The following is a 16,657-nucleotide window of genomic DNA, read 5'->3' as shown; positions in this document are numbered from 1 at the left end:
ATTCTGACTCTATAACTCACAATTGCGATTTTATATCACGTAATTCTGAGATAAAAAGTCGCAATTACCTTTTTAATTTTTTTTTTCTGTGGCGGAAACAAGCTTCCATAGTTAATGCACTGTGAACTAACATGACGAACAGCTATATTTTTATTAACAAAGATTAATAAAACCTGTAACAAATATTTTGCTCATTGTTAGTTCATGTTAGTTAATATCTAAGGTTAATAATGAAACCTTATTTTAAAGTGTTACCAATAAATCCATTAGTCATTTATGTACATAAACATTGACATTTTATCTAACAGACAATTTTATGTGGTTTATTTTGTTTCAAGCAAACTTTGAAATATGATACATGATCATTTACATGTCAATCTTTTAAAAGTTTCAAATGAATGTATATAAATGTTGAACATTATGCCATATGATCAATAGGGCAGGGGTCCAGGTACGGACTGTCCCGCTCAGTTCAAAGGACCACTGAAATTTTGTCATGCAGCGGCTAATAATAAAAGAGATTAATATTTTGTTGGTGTTTTCATTGTGGTAATATTGCACAGACTCAGGGATGGTTTTGTCTTAGATTCTGTATGTATATGTATGTTTTTGTTTATAATTTTACTTGTTGGCAAATGACTGCTGCTGCAATATTAATTTCTATGATTCATAATGAAAGATTAATAAATAGTTGATTATTCTATCTACTCAAGCTTTCAGTGTGAGTTTGTACATGTGAGTTTGCTCTTACAGCAGTGAAAATGCTATATGTACACATCTGTCATCCAAACCCTCCAAAAGCTTTATCTCACTTTATCGCTAGTTTTGGAAAGTGACCTTGGTGAAAACTAAACATGGTTTCACGGCACCAACTTTTCCGGCATGTTATAGTAGCAGTGTGTGGAACGGCATATGGCTTTAAATTGACTGGAAACTTAAAGTTTCACATCAAAGTTTTAGAGATTTTATTGCAGGATTTTTTGTTAATGGCCTCCATGGTGAATTTGGAGAAAGTCCAGCTGAGCAAGCAGAACAAGACCTCGACAGACTCGCTTGAACTTTTGTGGTAAGTCTCTCAAACCCGTTCTGCTCTTATTACAGGTGTTTGATCTCGCTTTCTTCATTCTGTTTTGATTCTTTTCTCTAGTCTGCTGGATCATTCAGAGGATGAATACCTCAGCACTCAATTTGAGTGTCAACATGACGCACAAGCTTTTCACTGTCACAGCCTGGAAGACACAAGCTTGAAGCACCAGGACAAAACACAGGCCCGGAGAAAGTTACTCATCACATGTGCTGTGTGCTTAATCTTCATGATCGGAGAAGTCATTGGTGAGAATTATAAGACGTGCACAGTTTAAACAACCCAGAGAGTTGACAACAAAATTGACATTACAAGACATACTGTTACTTCAAGATGCATTTGAGACCAATCAAGCTTGAATAGCCTATAGTAACAGATGTTATCATCTCCTGTAGCAGGTTGTGTGTGGTACTGTGTTGACTGTGTGTGTTACTGTGTTCTCCTAGGTGGTTACGCTGCTCGCAGTCTCGCTATCATGACTGATGCTGCTCATCTTCTCACTGACTTTGGAAGCGTTTTGATCAGTCTCTTCTCGCTGTGGATTTCCTCCAAACCGCCATCCAAACATCTGACCTTTGGATGGCATAGATCAGGTGTGTGTGGGTCCTTTAGTCTGCTGGATATATATAAACTGCCTGGCCAAAAAAAAAAAAAAAAAGATTTAAATAGGCAACTGCTTAAGAGTCTATGATTGGATCATTACTGCGGTGATTATGTTTCTATCGTTATATGTTTGGCAGCAGTTCTTTTAACCCTATTTGATAGCGTGTAGCTTTTCATTTCTTAAACAACCATGTAGGAAAACACATCATGGCCATATTCCAGGAGGACAATGATTCATCCGGCTCAAACTGTGAAAAAGAATGGTTGTGAGGAGCATGAAGAATCATTTTCACACATGAATCGGCACCTCTGAGTCCAGACCTTAAATTCATTAAAAGTCTTTGGGATGTGCTGGAGGAGACTTTACAGAGTGCTGGACTCTTGCATTCGAGATCTTGACCGAATATTGATGCACCTTCTGATGGAAATAACATCACAACATTTATTTCCATCAAGAGGTACATAAATTGTTGCAGTTTTGCAAATAAATCAAATAAATGCAGCCTTGGTGAGCAGAAGAGGAAAAACAAAACAAAACATTAAAAAACTAAATAATTCCAAACTTATGACTGATAATATACAGTGCATCTGGAATCACTTTTTCCACATTTTGTTATGTTACAGCCTTATTCCAAATTGATTAAATTAATTATTTTCCTAAAATTGTACAAACAATAGCCCATAATGACAATGTGAAAGAAATTTGTTTGAAATCTTTGCAAATTTATTCAAAATCAAAAAACATAAGTACATAAGTATTCACAGCCTTTGCTCAATACTTTGTTGATCACCTTTGGCACCAATTACAGCCTCAAGTCTTTTCGAGTATGATGCTACAAGCTTGGCACACCTATTTTCGGGCAGTTTCTGTCACAGTGTCTGGTTTGTGTTTCCCCGGGTGTCACTAGAGGTCCTCGTTTTCACGGTGTCCTTCACATTGACTACAATTCCCAGCATTCTGTCTGTCACTTATCACTGTTCATTACACTCAGCTGTTCCCCGTAATCATTGTCCCAGCTGTTCATTGTTAGTCTTGTTAGATCTGTGTGTATATATTCCATGTCTGTGTCAGTATGTGTTACGGAGTCGTTGTTATGTCTGACACTTCTTGGTCTGTTCCTGATTGTTCCTTGTGTTTTGTTATTTTTGTATTTGGATTGTTTACACGGTATTTAACCTTTGCCTGGACTGGATTTACGCTTTACGGATTACCCATTGTTTTGCACTTGAGTCCTCGCACCTTAATCTACCCATACCGTGACAGAACGAACCAGCCAACTGAGGACTCAGCTAACTATGGGGATCTTCCTTTTCCCATCTCCCTGCCCCTCCGCTTATTCGATGGTGGAGAAACTGGACAAGATCATTTCGCTTCAGCAAGGGGAGAGCAGTGTGTAAGAGCTTGCCTACCAGTTCCTGTATTTTGCGGAGGGGCTCAACATCGGCGACACAGTGCTCAAGAACAGTGATAAGTGACAGACAGAATGCTGGGAATTGTAGTCAATGTGAAGGACACCGTGAAAACGAGGACCACTAGTGACACCCGGGGAAACACAAACCAGACACTGTGACAGCTTCTCCCATTCTTCTTTGCAGAACCTCTCAAGCTCCATCAGGTTGGATGGGAAGCGTCGGACCACAGCCATTTTCAGATCTCTCCAGAGATGTTCAAGTCTAGGCTCTGGCTGGGCCACTCAAGGACATTCACAGAGTTGTCAAGTCAAGTCAAGTCATCTTCATTTATATAGCGCTTTTAACAATGAATTGTTTCAAAGCAGCTTTACAGAGATAAACATATAATTTAAGGTAACAGATTGTTTTGGCGTTATAGCGGTTCTTGAATAATGTTACTTCCAGCTAAAGTTAACTTTGATTCACCTCCGTCGAAATGATCAGACTTTAAACGCGAACCTGTGATTAACGCTGACGGCGTTCACATGCTCATTCAGAATTCTATAGTTATGTGCTTTTTAAAATATGTGCGCAGGTTTGTAATTCATACAACCCAGCCTAAACAAACTACTTTTCTTGCCTATAAATTTTGATACAGAATTTTGTTTTATTTTATCACTTCGGGGTACGCGAGCCGGAATTCACAGCGCTTTATCTGTAGAGTGGGAAAGGGATCCTCCATAGGGAGAGGATAGTGGATACTTCAGCACTGCATTGTCATCGGGTCCAGGCGAATCTCCTTCGTCAGATCTGGACACGGCCTGGATCCGGCAGGCTGCGGGAAAACCTCGGGATAAACAAAGACACTAATATTAGCGTAGATGCCATTCTTCTTATGATGTAGCGAGTACATCAAGATTTAAGGGAAGTGTTCCCAGTTCCGGCTGACCTAATCTATGCAGCCTAACATTGAATTTATAGAAGTCTATAATGTATTATGTGTATGCTAGGTCAAAGAGATGTGTTTTTAGTCTAGCTTTGAACTGACAGAGTGTGTCTGCTTCCCGGACAATGGTAGGAAGACTGTTCCAAAGTTTTGGTGCTAAAAAGGAAAAGGATCTACCGCCAGCAGTCGATTTAGATATTCTAGGTATTATCAACTGGCCGGAATTTTGAGATCGCAATAGACGTGAAGGACTATAATGCGTTAAGAGCTCGCTCAAGTACTGCGGAGCTAAACCATTTAGTGCTTTGTAGGTAATCAACAATATTTTAAAATTTATACGATGTTTAATAGGGAGCCAATGCAGTGTCGACAGAACCGGGCTAATATGGTCATATTTCCTGGTTCTGGTAAGAACTCGAGCTGCGGCGTTTTGAACTAGCTGTAGTTTGTTTATTAAGCGTGCAGGGCAACCACCCAGTAGAGCATTACAATAATCTAGCCTTGAGGTCATGAACGCATGGACTAATTGTTCCGCATTTCCCAATGAGAGCATATGGCGTAATTTAGATATATTTTTAAGATGGAAAAATGCAGTTTTACAGATACTAGACACGTGGCTTTCAAAAGAAAGGTTGGTATCAAATAGCACACCCAGGTTCCTAACCGACGACGAAGACTTGACAGAGCAGCCATTAAGTGTTAGACAGTATTCTGGGTTATTACGTGTGGAAGTTTTTTGTCCAATAATTAGAATCTCTGTCTTTTCAGAATTTAGTAGTAGGAAATTACTAGTCATCCAATTTTTTATATCAGCTATGCATTCCGTTAATTTTGTGAATTGGTAAGTTTCGTTGGGTTTTGAAGAAATATACAGCTGAGTATCATCGGCATAACAGTGAAAGCTAACTCCATGTTTCCTAATGATATCTCCTAATGGTAGCATGTACAGAGTGAACAGCAGCGGTCCTAGTACTGAGCCTTGTGGTACGCCATACTGAACTTGTGATCGATAAGACATCTCTTCATTTACTGCTACAAACTGATAACGGTCAGTTAAGTATGATTTAAACCATGCTAATGCAATTCCACTAATGCCAACATAGTTTTCTAGTCTATTTAAAAGAATGTTGTGGTCAATGGTGTCAAATGCAGCACTAAGATCGAGTAACACTAATAGAGAGATACAACCACGATCGGATGATAAGAGCAAATCATTTGTGACTCTAATGAGAGCGGTCTCAGTGCTATGGTACGGTCTAAATCCGGACTGAAAATCCTCGCAGATATCATTTCTTTCTAGAAAGGAACATAGTTGTGAAGATACTGCTTTTTCTAATATCTTTGACAGAAAAGGCAGATTCGAGATCGGCCTGTAATTGACTAATTCTGTAGGATCAAGTTGTGGTTTTTTAACAAGCGGTTTTATCATAGCCAGTTTAAAGGTTTTTGGTACGTATCCTAGAGACAAAGATGAATTAATGATATTAAGAAGAGGATATATGACCTCTGGAAACATCTCTTTCAGTAGCTTAGTCGGTATAGGATCTAACATACAAGTTGTCGATTTAGATGAATTAACGAGTTTGCAGAATTCTTCCTCTCCTATAGCAACAAATAAATCAAATTTTTCCTCAGGGAGACTACAATGCACTTCCTGATGCGATACTGTGGTAGACGGTTGCATAGTTATAATTTTGTCCCTGATATTATCAATCTTATAAGTGAAGAAGTTCATAAAGTCGTCACTGCCGTGTTGCTTTGACACTTCTGAGCTTGAAGCTTTCTTTTTCGTTAGTTTAGCCACTGTTTCAAATAAATACCCAGGATTATGTTTATTTTCTTCTAATAGGTTTGAAAAATAAGCAGATCTAGCAGCTTTTAAAGCCTCTCTGTAAGCAATTGAGCTCTCTTTCCACGAAATCCGAAATACCTCTAGTTTAGTTTTCTTCCAGTTGCGCTCCAGTTCTTCCAGTTTTCTTCCAGTTGCGCAGAATATCAAACACAGCATATTCTGTCAAACACAGTTGTCCCGTAGCCAGTCCTTTGTTATCTTGGCTGTGTGCTTAGGGTCGTTGTCCTGTTGGAAGATGAACCGTCGCCCCAGTCTGAGGTCTAGAGTGCTCATGAGCAGGTTTTCATCAAGGATGTCTCTGTACATTGCTGCTTTCATCATTCCCTTGATCCTGACTAGCCTCCCAATTCCTGCCGCCGAAAAACATCCCCACAGCATGATGCTGCCACCACCATGCTTCACTGCAGGGATGGTATTGGCCAGGTGGTGAGCGGGGCCTGGTTCCCACCAGACATGATGCTTGCCATTCAGGCCAAAGAGTTCAATCCAATTTTGTTTCTCATGGTCTGAGAGTCCTTCAGGTGCCTTTTGGCAAACTCCAGACGGGCTGTCATGTGCCTTTTACCGAGGAGTGGCTTCCGTCTGGCCACTCGACCATACAGGCCTGATTGGTGGAGTGCTGCACAGATGGTTGTTCTTCTGGAAGGTTCTCCTCTCTCCACAGAGAAACGCTGGAGCTCTGTCAGAGTGACCATCGGGTTCTTGGTCACCTCCCTGACTAAGGCCCTTCTCCTCCGATCGCTCAGTTTGGCCGGGTGCCCAGCTCTACGAAGAGTCCTGGTAGTTCCACACTTCTTCCATTTACGGATGATGGAGGCCACTGTGCTCACTGGGACCTTCAATGCAGCAGACATTTTTCTGTACCCTTCCCCAGATCTGTGCCTCGATACAATCCTGTCTCAGAGGTCTACAGACAATTCCTTGGACTTCATGGGCTGGCTTGGTTTGTGCTCTGACATGCACTACTTCTTCTTCTTTAGGGTTTAACAGCAGCTTGCATCCATTAGCATTGCACTACTGCCATCTTCCAGATTTATTTTCCTGTAATGTCCATTTACATCATATTCTTCTCATCAGACCTGCTTTGTTCATTCTCCCCACTTTCCAGTATTTTCTTCATTCCTGCCCCTATTATTCCGACTTTTCCTAATTCTTCCATCATCTTTTTCCTCTGTTCTTCATAATAATAATAATAATAATTCATGACATTTATATAGCGCTTTTCTCTGCACTCAAAGCGCTTTACATAGAAGGGGGAATCTCCTCAACCACCACCAATGCGACGGCACTTACTGGTGGAGAGGAGACAGAGTGATGAAGCCAATTGGTATATATACACTCACTGGCCACTTTATTAGGTACCCCATGCTAGTAACGGGTTGGACCCCCTTTTGCCTTCAGAACTGCCTCAATTCTTCGTGGCATAGATTCAACAAGGTGCTGGAAGCATTCCTCAGGGAGTTTGGTCCATATTGACATGATGGCATCACACAGTTGCCGCAGATTTGTCGGCTGCACATCCATGATGCGAATCTCCCGTTCCACCACATCCCAAAGATGCTCTATTGGGTTGAGATCTGGTGACTGTGGAGGCCATTTTAGTACAGTGAACTCATTGTCATGTTCAAGAAACCAATTTGAAATGATTAGAGCTTTGTGACATGGTGGAAGTAGCCATCAGAGGATGGGTACATGGTGGCCATAAAGGGATGGACATGGTCAGAAACAATGCTCAGGTAGGCCGTGGCATTTAAACGATGCCCAATTGGCACTAAGGGGCCTAAAGTGTGCCAGGAAAACATCCCCCACACCATTACACCACCACCACCAGCCTGCACAGTGGTAACAAGGTATGATGGTTCCATGTTCTCATTCTGTTTACGCCAAATTCTGACTCTAACATCTGAATGTCTCAACAGAAATCGAGACTCATCAGACCAGGCAACATTTTTCCAGTCTTCAACTGTTCAATTTTGGTGAGCTCTTGCAAATTGTAGCCTCTTTTTCCTATTTGTAGTGGAGATGAGTGGTACCCGGTGGAGTCTTCTGCTGTTGTAGCCCATCCGCCTCAAGGTTGTGCGTGTTGTGGCTTCACAAATGCTTTGCTGCATACCTCGGTTGTAACGAGTGGTTATTTCAGTCACTGTTGCCCTTCTATCAGCTCGAACCAGTCTGGCCATTCTCCTCTGACCTCTGGCATCAACAAGGCATTTCCGCCCACAGAACTGCCGCTCACTGGATGTTTTTTCTTTTTCGGACCATTCTCTGTAAACCCTAGAGATGGTTGTGCGTGAAAATCCCAGTAGATTAGCAGTTTCTGAAATACTCAGACCAGCCCTTCTGGCACCAACAATCATGCCACGTTCAAAGTCACTCAAATCAACTTTCTTCCCCATACTGATGCTCGGTTTGAACTGCAGGAGATTGTCTTGACCATGTCTACATGCCTAAATGCACTGAGTTGCCGCCATGTGATTGGCTGCTTAGAAATTAAGTGTTAACGAGCAGTTGGACAGGTGTACCTAATAAAGTGGCCGGTGAGTGTATATATATATATATATATATGGGGATGATTAGGAGGTCATGATGGATAGAGGCCACTGGGCAAATTTGGCCAGGATGCCGGGGTTACAGCCCTACTCTTTCAAAAGACATCCTGGGATTTTTTGTGACCACAGAGAGTCAGGACCTCGGTTTAACGTCTCATCCGAAGGACGGTGCTCTTTTGACAGTATAGTGTCCCCATCATTATACTGGGGCGTTAGGACCCACACAGACCACAGGGTGAGCACCCCCTACTGGCCTCACTAACACCTCTTCCAGAAGCAACCTGGTTTTCCCAGAAGGTCTCCCATCCAGTTACTAACCAGGCTCAGCCCTGCTTAGCTTCAGTGGGCAACCAGTTTTGGGCTACAGGGTGATATGGCTGCTGGCTAATATCATAGTGTCTGCAATTCAACAGCACATGCTCTATAGTTTCTGCAACCTGACAATAGCTACAAAAAACAGTTGGGTGCTTCCTTATAATGTGTAGTGTGCCATTCAAATTACTGTGACCTATCCTTAATCTGGTCATAACTACTTCTTCTTTTCTATTCCCTCCCCTATTCTTCACAGCCCAACTTTATTTTGAATAGCATACAAATGTCTCCCTTTAGTTTCCCTGTCCCACTGATGTTACCATTCTCTAATGGCTTCTTTCCATATTATACTCTTTCTTCAGATTTTGACAACTTTAATATTCAATATTCTCTTTTTTAACAGCTTGTTTGGCTCTCATTACCCACAATGTCGATTTGAGCAGGAATCCAAATCAGTTGAATCTCATAGCATTTTTCCTTATTCTTGTGTATATTGTTAATATTGTATTCAGTAAATCCTGATGACTATTAGACATACCTGTCATGAGACTGTATAAAGCTGACACTAAATCACTTCCGATTAAAGGTTTATTTATTTTGTTTTTCTCAGTCCATTCTAGTGCCATCATAATAGCGTATAATTCAACTGCATACACACTCCGATCATTTGTGGTTCGTCTGCTTATACCTCACCTCTTTGATAAAAAATGAAAACTGCAGATCCAGTCTTTCCTGTTTCTGGATCCTTTGATCCATCTGTATAAATCTGAACATAATCTATAAAATTCAGCTGACAGATCTGTACTATTGCTTACTTTTTTGACTCGAAGTAACTTAAAATCAACTTCCATGGTTTCTAGCTTCCATACCTGGGTATCAGGCCATATTACAGTTGGGCAGAGCTCCTTTTCATACAATCCCAATTGTCTAGCTGCCTCTTCTCCTATCCACCCAAAACTCAACTTTTGTGCTCTCTCCCTTTCCCAGTTAGCTTGCAGTATTCTTTTGGTTGGATGACTATCGCCATGTCCTTTTAGATTTATCCAATAGTTTACAAGCAATTGTTTACGTCGAATGTTCAGTGGCATTTCTCCCGCTTCAACTTGGAGAGCACACACTGGCGATGTTTTACTTCTCTTAAACATAATCTCAGTGCTTTAGCCTGCATTACATCAAGCCTCACAAGTACAGATTTGGTTGCTGATCCATACGCCACACTTCCATAATCCATCCTTTATCTTATTAAATTTACACTTCAGTGTCTTATAATCTACTCCCCGTTCTAGTCCTGTTAAACATCTCATTGTATTTACTTTTTTACACTTGTCTTCCACATTCCTGACATGTTCTACCCATGTTAACCTTGTGTTAGTGTACTCCTAAAAAGTGGAATGTTTTAACTCTCTCCAAATTACTTCCATATAGTTTTATATGAATATTTTCCTTGATTTTCTTCCCTGTAAAAAAACATAACTTTAGTTTCCTCTATAGAAAATTTAACACCCCACTTTATTCCCCACTTCTCAACCTGCTGTATCCCTTCTTTTCCTTTTTTTAAATGTTCTACATTTCTTCCTTTTTTCCATATTGCCCCATCATCCGCAAACAGTGATCTTCCCATACCTACTGGTATATTTACATATGTCATTAATCATTACTGAAAATAATGTGGGACTTTATGACACTTCCCCGTTCTCTACAAAATGTTCACTTGACAGGTCTGCCCCTATTTTAACCTGAATTGTTCTTCCTTCCAGGAAATCCTTTATCCAGTTAAAAAAATGTCCTCTAATTCCCATATTATGCAATTGAATCATTAATCCTCTCCATACTCTCCTAAATACTCTCCATATCATATGCTTTTTCTACATAGAAAAATACTGCCACTGCTGTCTCTTTGTTTGTTTGTGCTTTTCTTATGTTATCTTCCAAACACAATACTGCATCCATAGTATTCCTACCTCTTCTAAACCCACTTTGACATTCAACCACCATACCTCTTTTTTTTCCATAATATACATTAGCCTCTCATTTATCATTCTTTCCTTTAATTTACAGACATGAGATGTCAGGGCAATGGGTCTATAACTTGTTGGTTTACCAGAATCTTTCCCAGGTTTTCTTATCGGGAAAATAATTGCTTCCTTCCAGCTCTTTGGTAGTTTCCCTTCCTCCCACACTTTATTGTACAGCATCAACAACTTCTTCTTCCCCTCCTCACTTAACTGTTTCAACATGCTATAACAAATTGAATCTTTTCCTGATGCAGCCTTCCCAGTTTTGGCCATTGCTAAACTCTCCCGTGTTAAATATTTTGTTCATCCTCAACATTTCCCATCATCTTAAGTGCCTCTACATTTTCAGATTTAGTTCTCTCTGCCTCTCTTCCCTTCTTCAGATAAATTATTAGAGCTGTGCACAGTGACTAACATTTCAGCCTTTTCCTTATTCGTAACTGCAATTTCATTTCCACTACTAGGGTAACTCCATTCTCTCCTTTCCCCACTCATCTTTTTAATCATTGTCCACACCTCTCCGATCTGAGTTGTATTCCCAATTGAGCTACAGTAATTCCTCCAATATGTTCTTTTTGCCTGTCTTACTGTTTTCCTTACTATTGCCTGAGCATACTTATATTGAATCATGTGCATGCAGTTATGAGTTCTTTTCATTATTTTAAATGCTTTGTTCCTATTTCTGACTGCTTTTTTACATTCTTCATCCCACCATGGTACTGTTTTCCTCTTTACATTACCTTTACTTTTTGGAATGGACTGTTTGTTTTTTGCGCACAAAAAGTATTCTCGTCGCTTGATAAACTTAAGATTGAGCCACTGTAGTCACTTGGACTATTTTAACAATGTCTTTATTAACTTTTCTGGGCTGGCAAGTTTCAATCCCTTAGAAGCCTATGGAGGAGTGATCCAGCTCGCAGATTTAATCAAAAATATCTTAATTTGTGTTCTGAAGATGAACGAAAGTCTTACGGGGCTGGAACAACATGAGGGTGAGTAATTACTGACAGAATTTTCATGTTTGGATGAACTATCCCTTTAACTGTGGGACCTTATATATGTAACGGAGGCCAGCTAGTAGTTGCTGTGCGAGTAAACCTCACTCCTCTGATCTCAATAGGCGCTCTAGCGACAGATGCTAGAGGCTGCAGTCTTTAGCCTCCTTGTTAGACCGCCTGACTCTCACGCCGGAGACCCGGGTTCGAGGCCCGCACAGAGCAGGGCGAGTAGGACCCAGGTGGAGGGGTTACATATAGACTGGTGTGTGCCTTTCCAAATCATGTCCAATCAACTGAATTTACCACAGGTGGACTCCAATCAAGTTGTAGAAACATCTCAAGGATGATCAGTGGAAACCGGATGCACCTGATCTCAATTTTGGGTGTCATGGCAGCGTGATTTTCCCCCCCAAACCACTTCAGTGGAAATCCCGCCCTGCAGCCGATTCTAAAGTTTTCATTGGTCATGTCAATCACTGTACTGATTGCCTACACCAAACACTGATCCCTAAACCTACCCGTCACTGTAACCTAAACCAATGAAATCGGTTGCAGGGCGGGATTTCCGCTGAAGTGGTTTGGGGGGAAAAATCACGCGTCATGGCAAAGGCTGTGAATACTTATGTACATGTGATTTCTTTCGTTTTTTATTTTTTAATAAATTCACTAATTTTTCAAACAAACTTCTTTCATGTTGTCATTATGGGGTATTGTTTGTAGAATTTTGAGGAGTCTGTAACATAACAAAACGTGGAAAAAGTGAAGCGTTGTGAATACTTTCCGGATGCACTGTATATAATGTCACTAATGTTTATTCCTTTCTTAGGAATTACATTTAACAAATATGCCAACTGTTCCACAGTGTTTCTGTCATTTGTTTTGTCCAGAGGTTTTAGGAGCTCTTCTGTCTGTTATGTCCATCTGGACTGTGACGGTGGTTCTCGTTCTCGTTGCTGTTCAGAGGATCATCAGTGATGATTATGAGATACACAGTGATGTCATGATAATCACAGCTGGATGTGCTGTAGCACTCAACATCTTGTGAGTGATGTTATTTGATTTCATTAGTGGTGTTTGTTAAATCAAGCATCACTATTACAACTGTTCATACTCGTAGTTAGGTAAGGGAAAAAACACTAACCCTAAATGTTAAACTTTGGCATGAAGCTCATTCTACGCCATTTGTGTGATAAGCATGAATGATTTCAGCAATTGTGTATTGCATTGCACCACTCACTTTTCTTGCCAGTTTGTAGACCCACATTAGATTCATTATTATGCATGCTTGGAAATGGCATCTTCCTGTACAGTGTTTTAATGTTTGTTTCCATCAGTTTGGCTTTCATTCTCCATCAGTCTCCGGGCCGTCACTCTCACAGCTCTCTCAGTGTCTCGGGTCATTCTCACGGCCTCACAGAAGAGCACAGGAACACCAGCGTGAGGGCTGCTTTTATTCATGTGCTGGGGGATTTACTGCAAAGTTTAGGTGTGCTGCTGGCTGCCACTATCATCTACTTTAGGGTTAGTAACATATTAGTGGCATATACAAAAGTTCTCAGACTTTCACTTTTATGGACATTTAGTCAGACTTATAAATGTGTCAATGTGATTCATCAGATCAGTGTGTCTCAAATGTTGCAGGAAAGTTCCTCCTCACTAACGCTAACACTATGAACACTATGCTAACTCATGATTTTTTGTAGATGTATGAAGTATTTCTCTTTAAGTTCACACTGAGGAACACAGGCATAGATCGTCATATTTATATCAACATGATCCTCTATCTTAAAATAGTTCTGTCAAATAAATGCCACTTGCTTTGATATTTCATTATCTAATGCAGGGATTCTCAAACTCTTGTGCCAGCCTAACCTCTTTGAGAAAATATTTACTTGAGGCACTCCCTAAGTTAATATTTCAATAATTGAACAACATATTTCAATGTTTACAGTTCTGTGACGTCATCGAAGCTCCCTGGTTTTCACAGTGCATTGTGGGATGTTTTAGGGAGCTAACATTTCAGTGCACTGGAAGGATTTTGCAATTGAGATTAGCCATATTGGCCGACTCCTTGATCAGTGCCCCGACTACTGAACTAGGGAGCTGATTGAGACGCACCCATCTCGGCCTCAGACATCACGGCCACGGACTGTTGGCTGAACGTCTAATGCATATGCCACACAAAATTGGAAAACACTTTGGGAGTTTCAAAGTCGTTATCTGATTGGTTGAATTCTACAGGATTTCTGGGAGACGTGTGTCGCGTTCTTTAGCGGTCCGCCTGGAAACAAAGCCGTCGTGATGCCAAACCCCCTTATGGAAGAAGAAAGCCATCGTGTTTATAACTGTGGCAATAAGTGCTTATTAGGATCAACTAAATGCTGGGTTTTCAAAATTATGTGAAGTTCCCAGCACCATTGTTGCAGTAAACTTGAGCAACATTCTTGAATGAATTGCATGCCAGTCTGTTATTGTGGGTACATCGACTTAAATTGTCACACACCTAAACATGGCACTTAAAGCAAAACGAATTGTGATTGGTTGCTTTGTCAGTCAGACGTTCTCTTGGCCGGTCCTTGGCAAATGAAAGCTCTATGGAGCCCAGACCTTCTGCAGTCAGTCTGAAGGTCTGGCTGCGCGAGACTACCGCACCCAAAACATGGGGACCAAGTTCGAGGCCTCTCTCTGTGAAGCTTGCTTGTTGTGCGTCTGATATATGTTGTATGTCCCCTACATGAAAAATAACAGAGACAAAAAAAAAGGTTCTTTATTGGCATGGTTCCATGAAGAACCTTTAACATCCATGAAATTTGAACCAAAAGCTTCTCTATAGTGCAAAATGCTCCTGGAAGGCCACTGCCCTGCAAGAGTTTAGTTTCAACCACAATTAAACAAACCAGAACCAGCTAATAAAAGTCTTACTAAGCATAGGCTACTAAACTTCCAGGCAGGTGTGTTGATGGAAGTTGGAGCTAAACTCTGCTGGACAGTGGCCTTCCAGAACTGAGTTTGGACACCCCTTCTATAGTGAAAAATAGTTCGTTAGAGTTTTAAAATTTTCTTCACACTAAGAAAATTCGTTTTGAAAATCCCCTTGAGGAACCTTTATTTTTAAGAGAGTATGTGCAAATACTTTGTTTAACAGCTGCATATGCAATTTAAAATGCTTCCATAACTGTTGTCTCTATGTCCTAACAGCCTGAATGGAAAATAGCAGATCCAATTTGTACTTTTCTGTTTTCAATACTTGTGCTCGGAACAACAGTCACCATCCTGAAAGACATATTCAAAATACTCATGGAAGGCAAGTGATTAGTTGATCCGTATATGATTGTAAATGCCCTAAATGTCGACACAAAAGCTAATGGTTAAATGGTTAGTTCACCCACAAATTAAAATTCGGTCATAATTTACTTACCTTCATGTCATTCCAAACCTTTCAGACTTTCGTTCATCTTTGAAACAAAACTGAATGATGTTTAAAGAAATCTGAGAGCTTTGGACTAAACCGCCCGATTCGTGGATTAGTTTTACTATTTCTTAATGAAATTTTTGAAGTGTCAAAGTGGTACAATGGAGGGACACCATTGACAGCTACACAACTACCACTTTGACACTTCAAAAATTTCATTAAGAGATAGTAAAACTAATCCACATGAATCGGGCGGTTTAGTCCAAATTTTATGAAAAGACAGGATCGCTTTATATAATGAACAGATTGAATTTAGGCTTTTATTCACACATAAACATTCTTCAGTGCACACATCAGTTGTGGTAAATGGAAGCTCAACCATGTTCGCTTGACATGCGAGAACCAATGAGGTTCATTCTCGTGTTACGCAGCACGTTTGAGCTTCCTCAAGAACCAATGAGGTTTGTTCTCGCTCGTCAAGCAAGTGCGGTTTATGTTCACCGGTCAAAGTTTATATGTGAATAAAAGCCTAAACTCAATCTGTTCATCATATAAAGCAATCCAGTCTCTTCAGAAAATTTGGACTAAATTAAAATCCATATGGATTAGATTTACAATCTTTTTATGATCTTCATTTGTGTACTGATGATAAACTACAGTCTTATGGGTTGGGAACGACATGAAGTGAGTAACGCTGTTGGTTTTGGGTGAACTAACCCTTTAACGTTTTATCTGAAGGAGTCCCGCATGGCATTGACTTTGACTCTGTGAATGACGTTCTGCTGGCAGTGGGCGGAGTCAGATCTACACACAGTTTGCGCATGTGGTCTTTAACTGCGAGTGAAACGCATCTCTCAGTTCACGCGGTCATAGGTAATACATGTACACGTTTAAATGCTTCTTTAAAAATGTCTGTTGTTTAACCCAAACAAATTATTTAATTTCCAGATGAGCAAACCAGCCCACAGACTGTGCTTATGGACATAACCACAGTACTCCAGATAGAATATGGATTCAGCAATATCACTGTTCAAACGGAGTCTTATTGCTTACAGTACCAGGAACCGATGGACTGACATAGGATTTTAGCTTCTCATTACACAGGTTGAGTGTAATATACATTTTTACAATAGTTTTCTAAGGCACACGTTTTTGTCATTAAGGGACTGTACTGTGCACTTTGAAAGAAAGAATAACACAGGCAAGATGTAAAGATGCTTTATCTAAGAACATGCTTTTTTTTTTTAGACACAAACTGTGACATGTTTGTCAGCATTTTGTTTATCAAACAATGTGGTCAAAATTTGAATGAAAATTACTTTTTCAAAACCAGCATAAGCCTCTTCTCCTTTTGTTTTCCATGGAAGAAAAAAACCCATGTGGGTTTAGAATATGTAGACTGTATAAGAAATGAAAAGAGGAACTTTAGAAGCTTAAGAACGACATGAGCGATCAGTAAATGAGTTCAAACAATGACAGATTTTATGTCTGATG

The 16,657-nt window shown here is 40.3% G+C and overlaps 1 protein-coding gene across 1 annotated transcript; it reads left to right on the top strand.

Moving 5' to 3' along the window:
• Positions 1-945: 945 nt before the first annotated feature.
• Positions 946-16,293, top strand: LOC130088961 (proton-coupled zinc antiporter SLC30A2-like). The gene is made up of 8 exons (XM_056255993.1): positions 946-1,066; positions 1,148-1,332; positions 1,531-1,677; positions 12,639-12,792; positions 13,086-13,272; positions 14,950-15,055; positions 15,902-16,036; positions 16,112-16,293. Exons 1-8 carry the CDS (start codon positions 987-989, stop codon positions 16,237-16,239), a joined length of 1,122 nt encoding a protein of 373 aa, XP_056111968.1. The 5' UTR covers positions 946-986; the 3' UTR covers positions 16,240-16,293.
• Positions 16,294-16,657: the final 364 nt, after the last annotated feature.

This window comes from Rhinichthys klamathensis, unplaced genomic scaffold, assembly GCF_029890125.1.
Source record: "Rhinichthys klamathensis goyatoka isolate OS25496 unplaced genomic scaffold, OSU_Roscu_1.1 h1tg000123l_1, whole genome shotgun sequence".
NCBI lineage: Eukaryota > Metazoa > Chordata > Actinopteri > Cypriniformes > Leuciscidae > Rhinichthys > Rhinichthys klamathensis.
This window is presented reverse-complemented; position numbering and strand designations above follow the sequence as displayed.

Excerpts from the sequence above, each read along its gene's own strand:
- LOC130088961 (XM_056255993.1), top strand. The coding sequence starts at position 987 with ATGGCCTCCATGGTGAATTTGGAGAAAGTCCAGCTGAGCAAGCAGAAC. Across the intron at positions 1,678-12,638 it reads CTTTGGATGGCATAGATCAG|AGGTTTTAGGAGCTCTTCTG; the intron begins GTGTGTGTGGGT and ends TGTTTTGTCCAG. Across the intron at positions 16,037-16,111 it reads CTCAGTTCACGCGGTCATAG|ATGAGCAAACCAGCCCACAG; the intron begins GTAATACATGTA and ends TTTAATTTCCAG.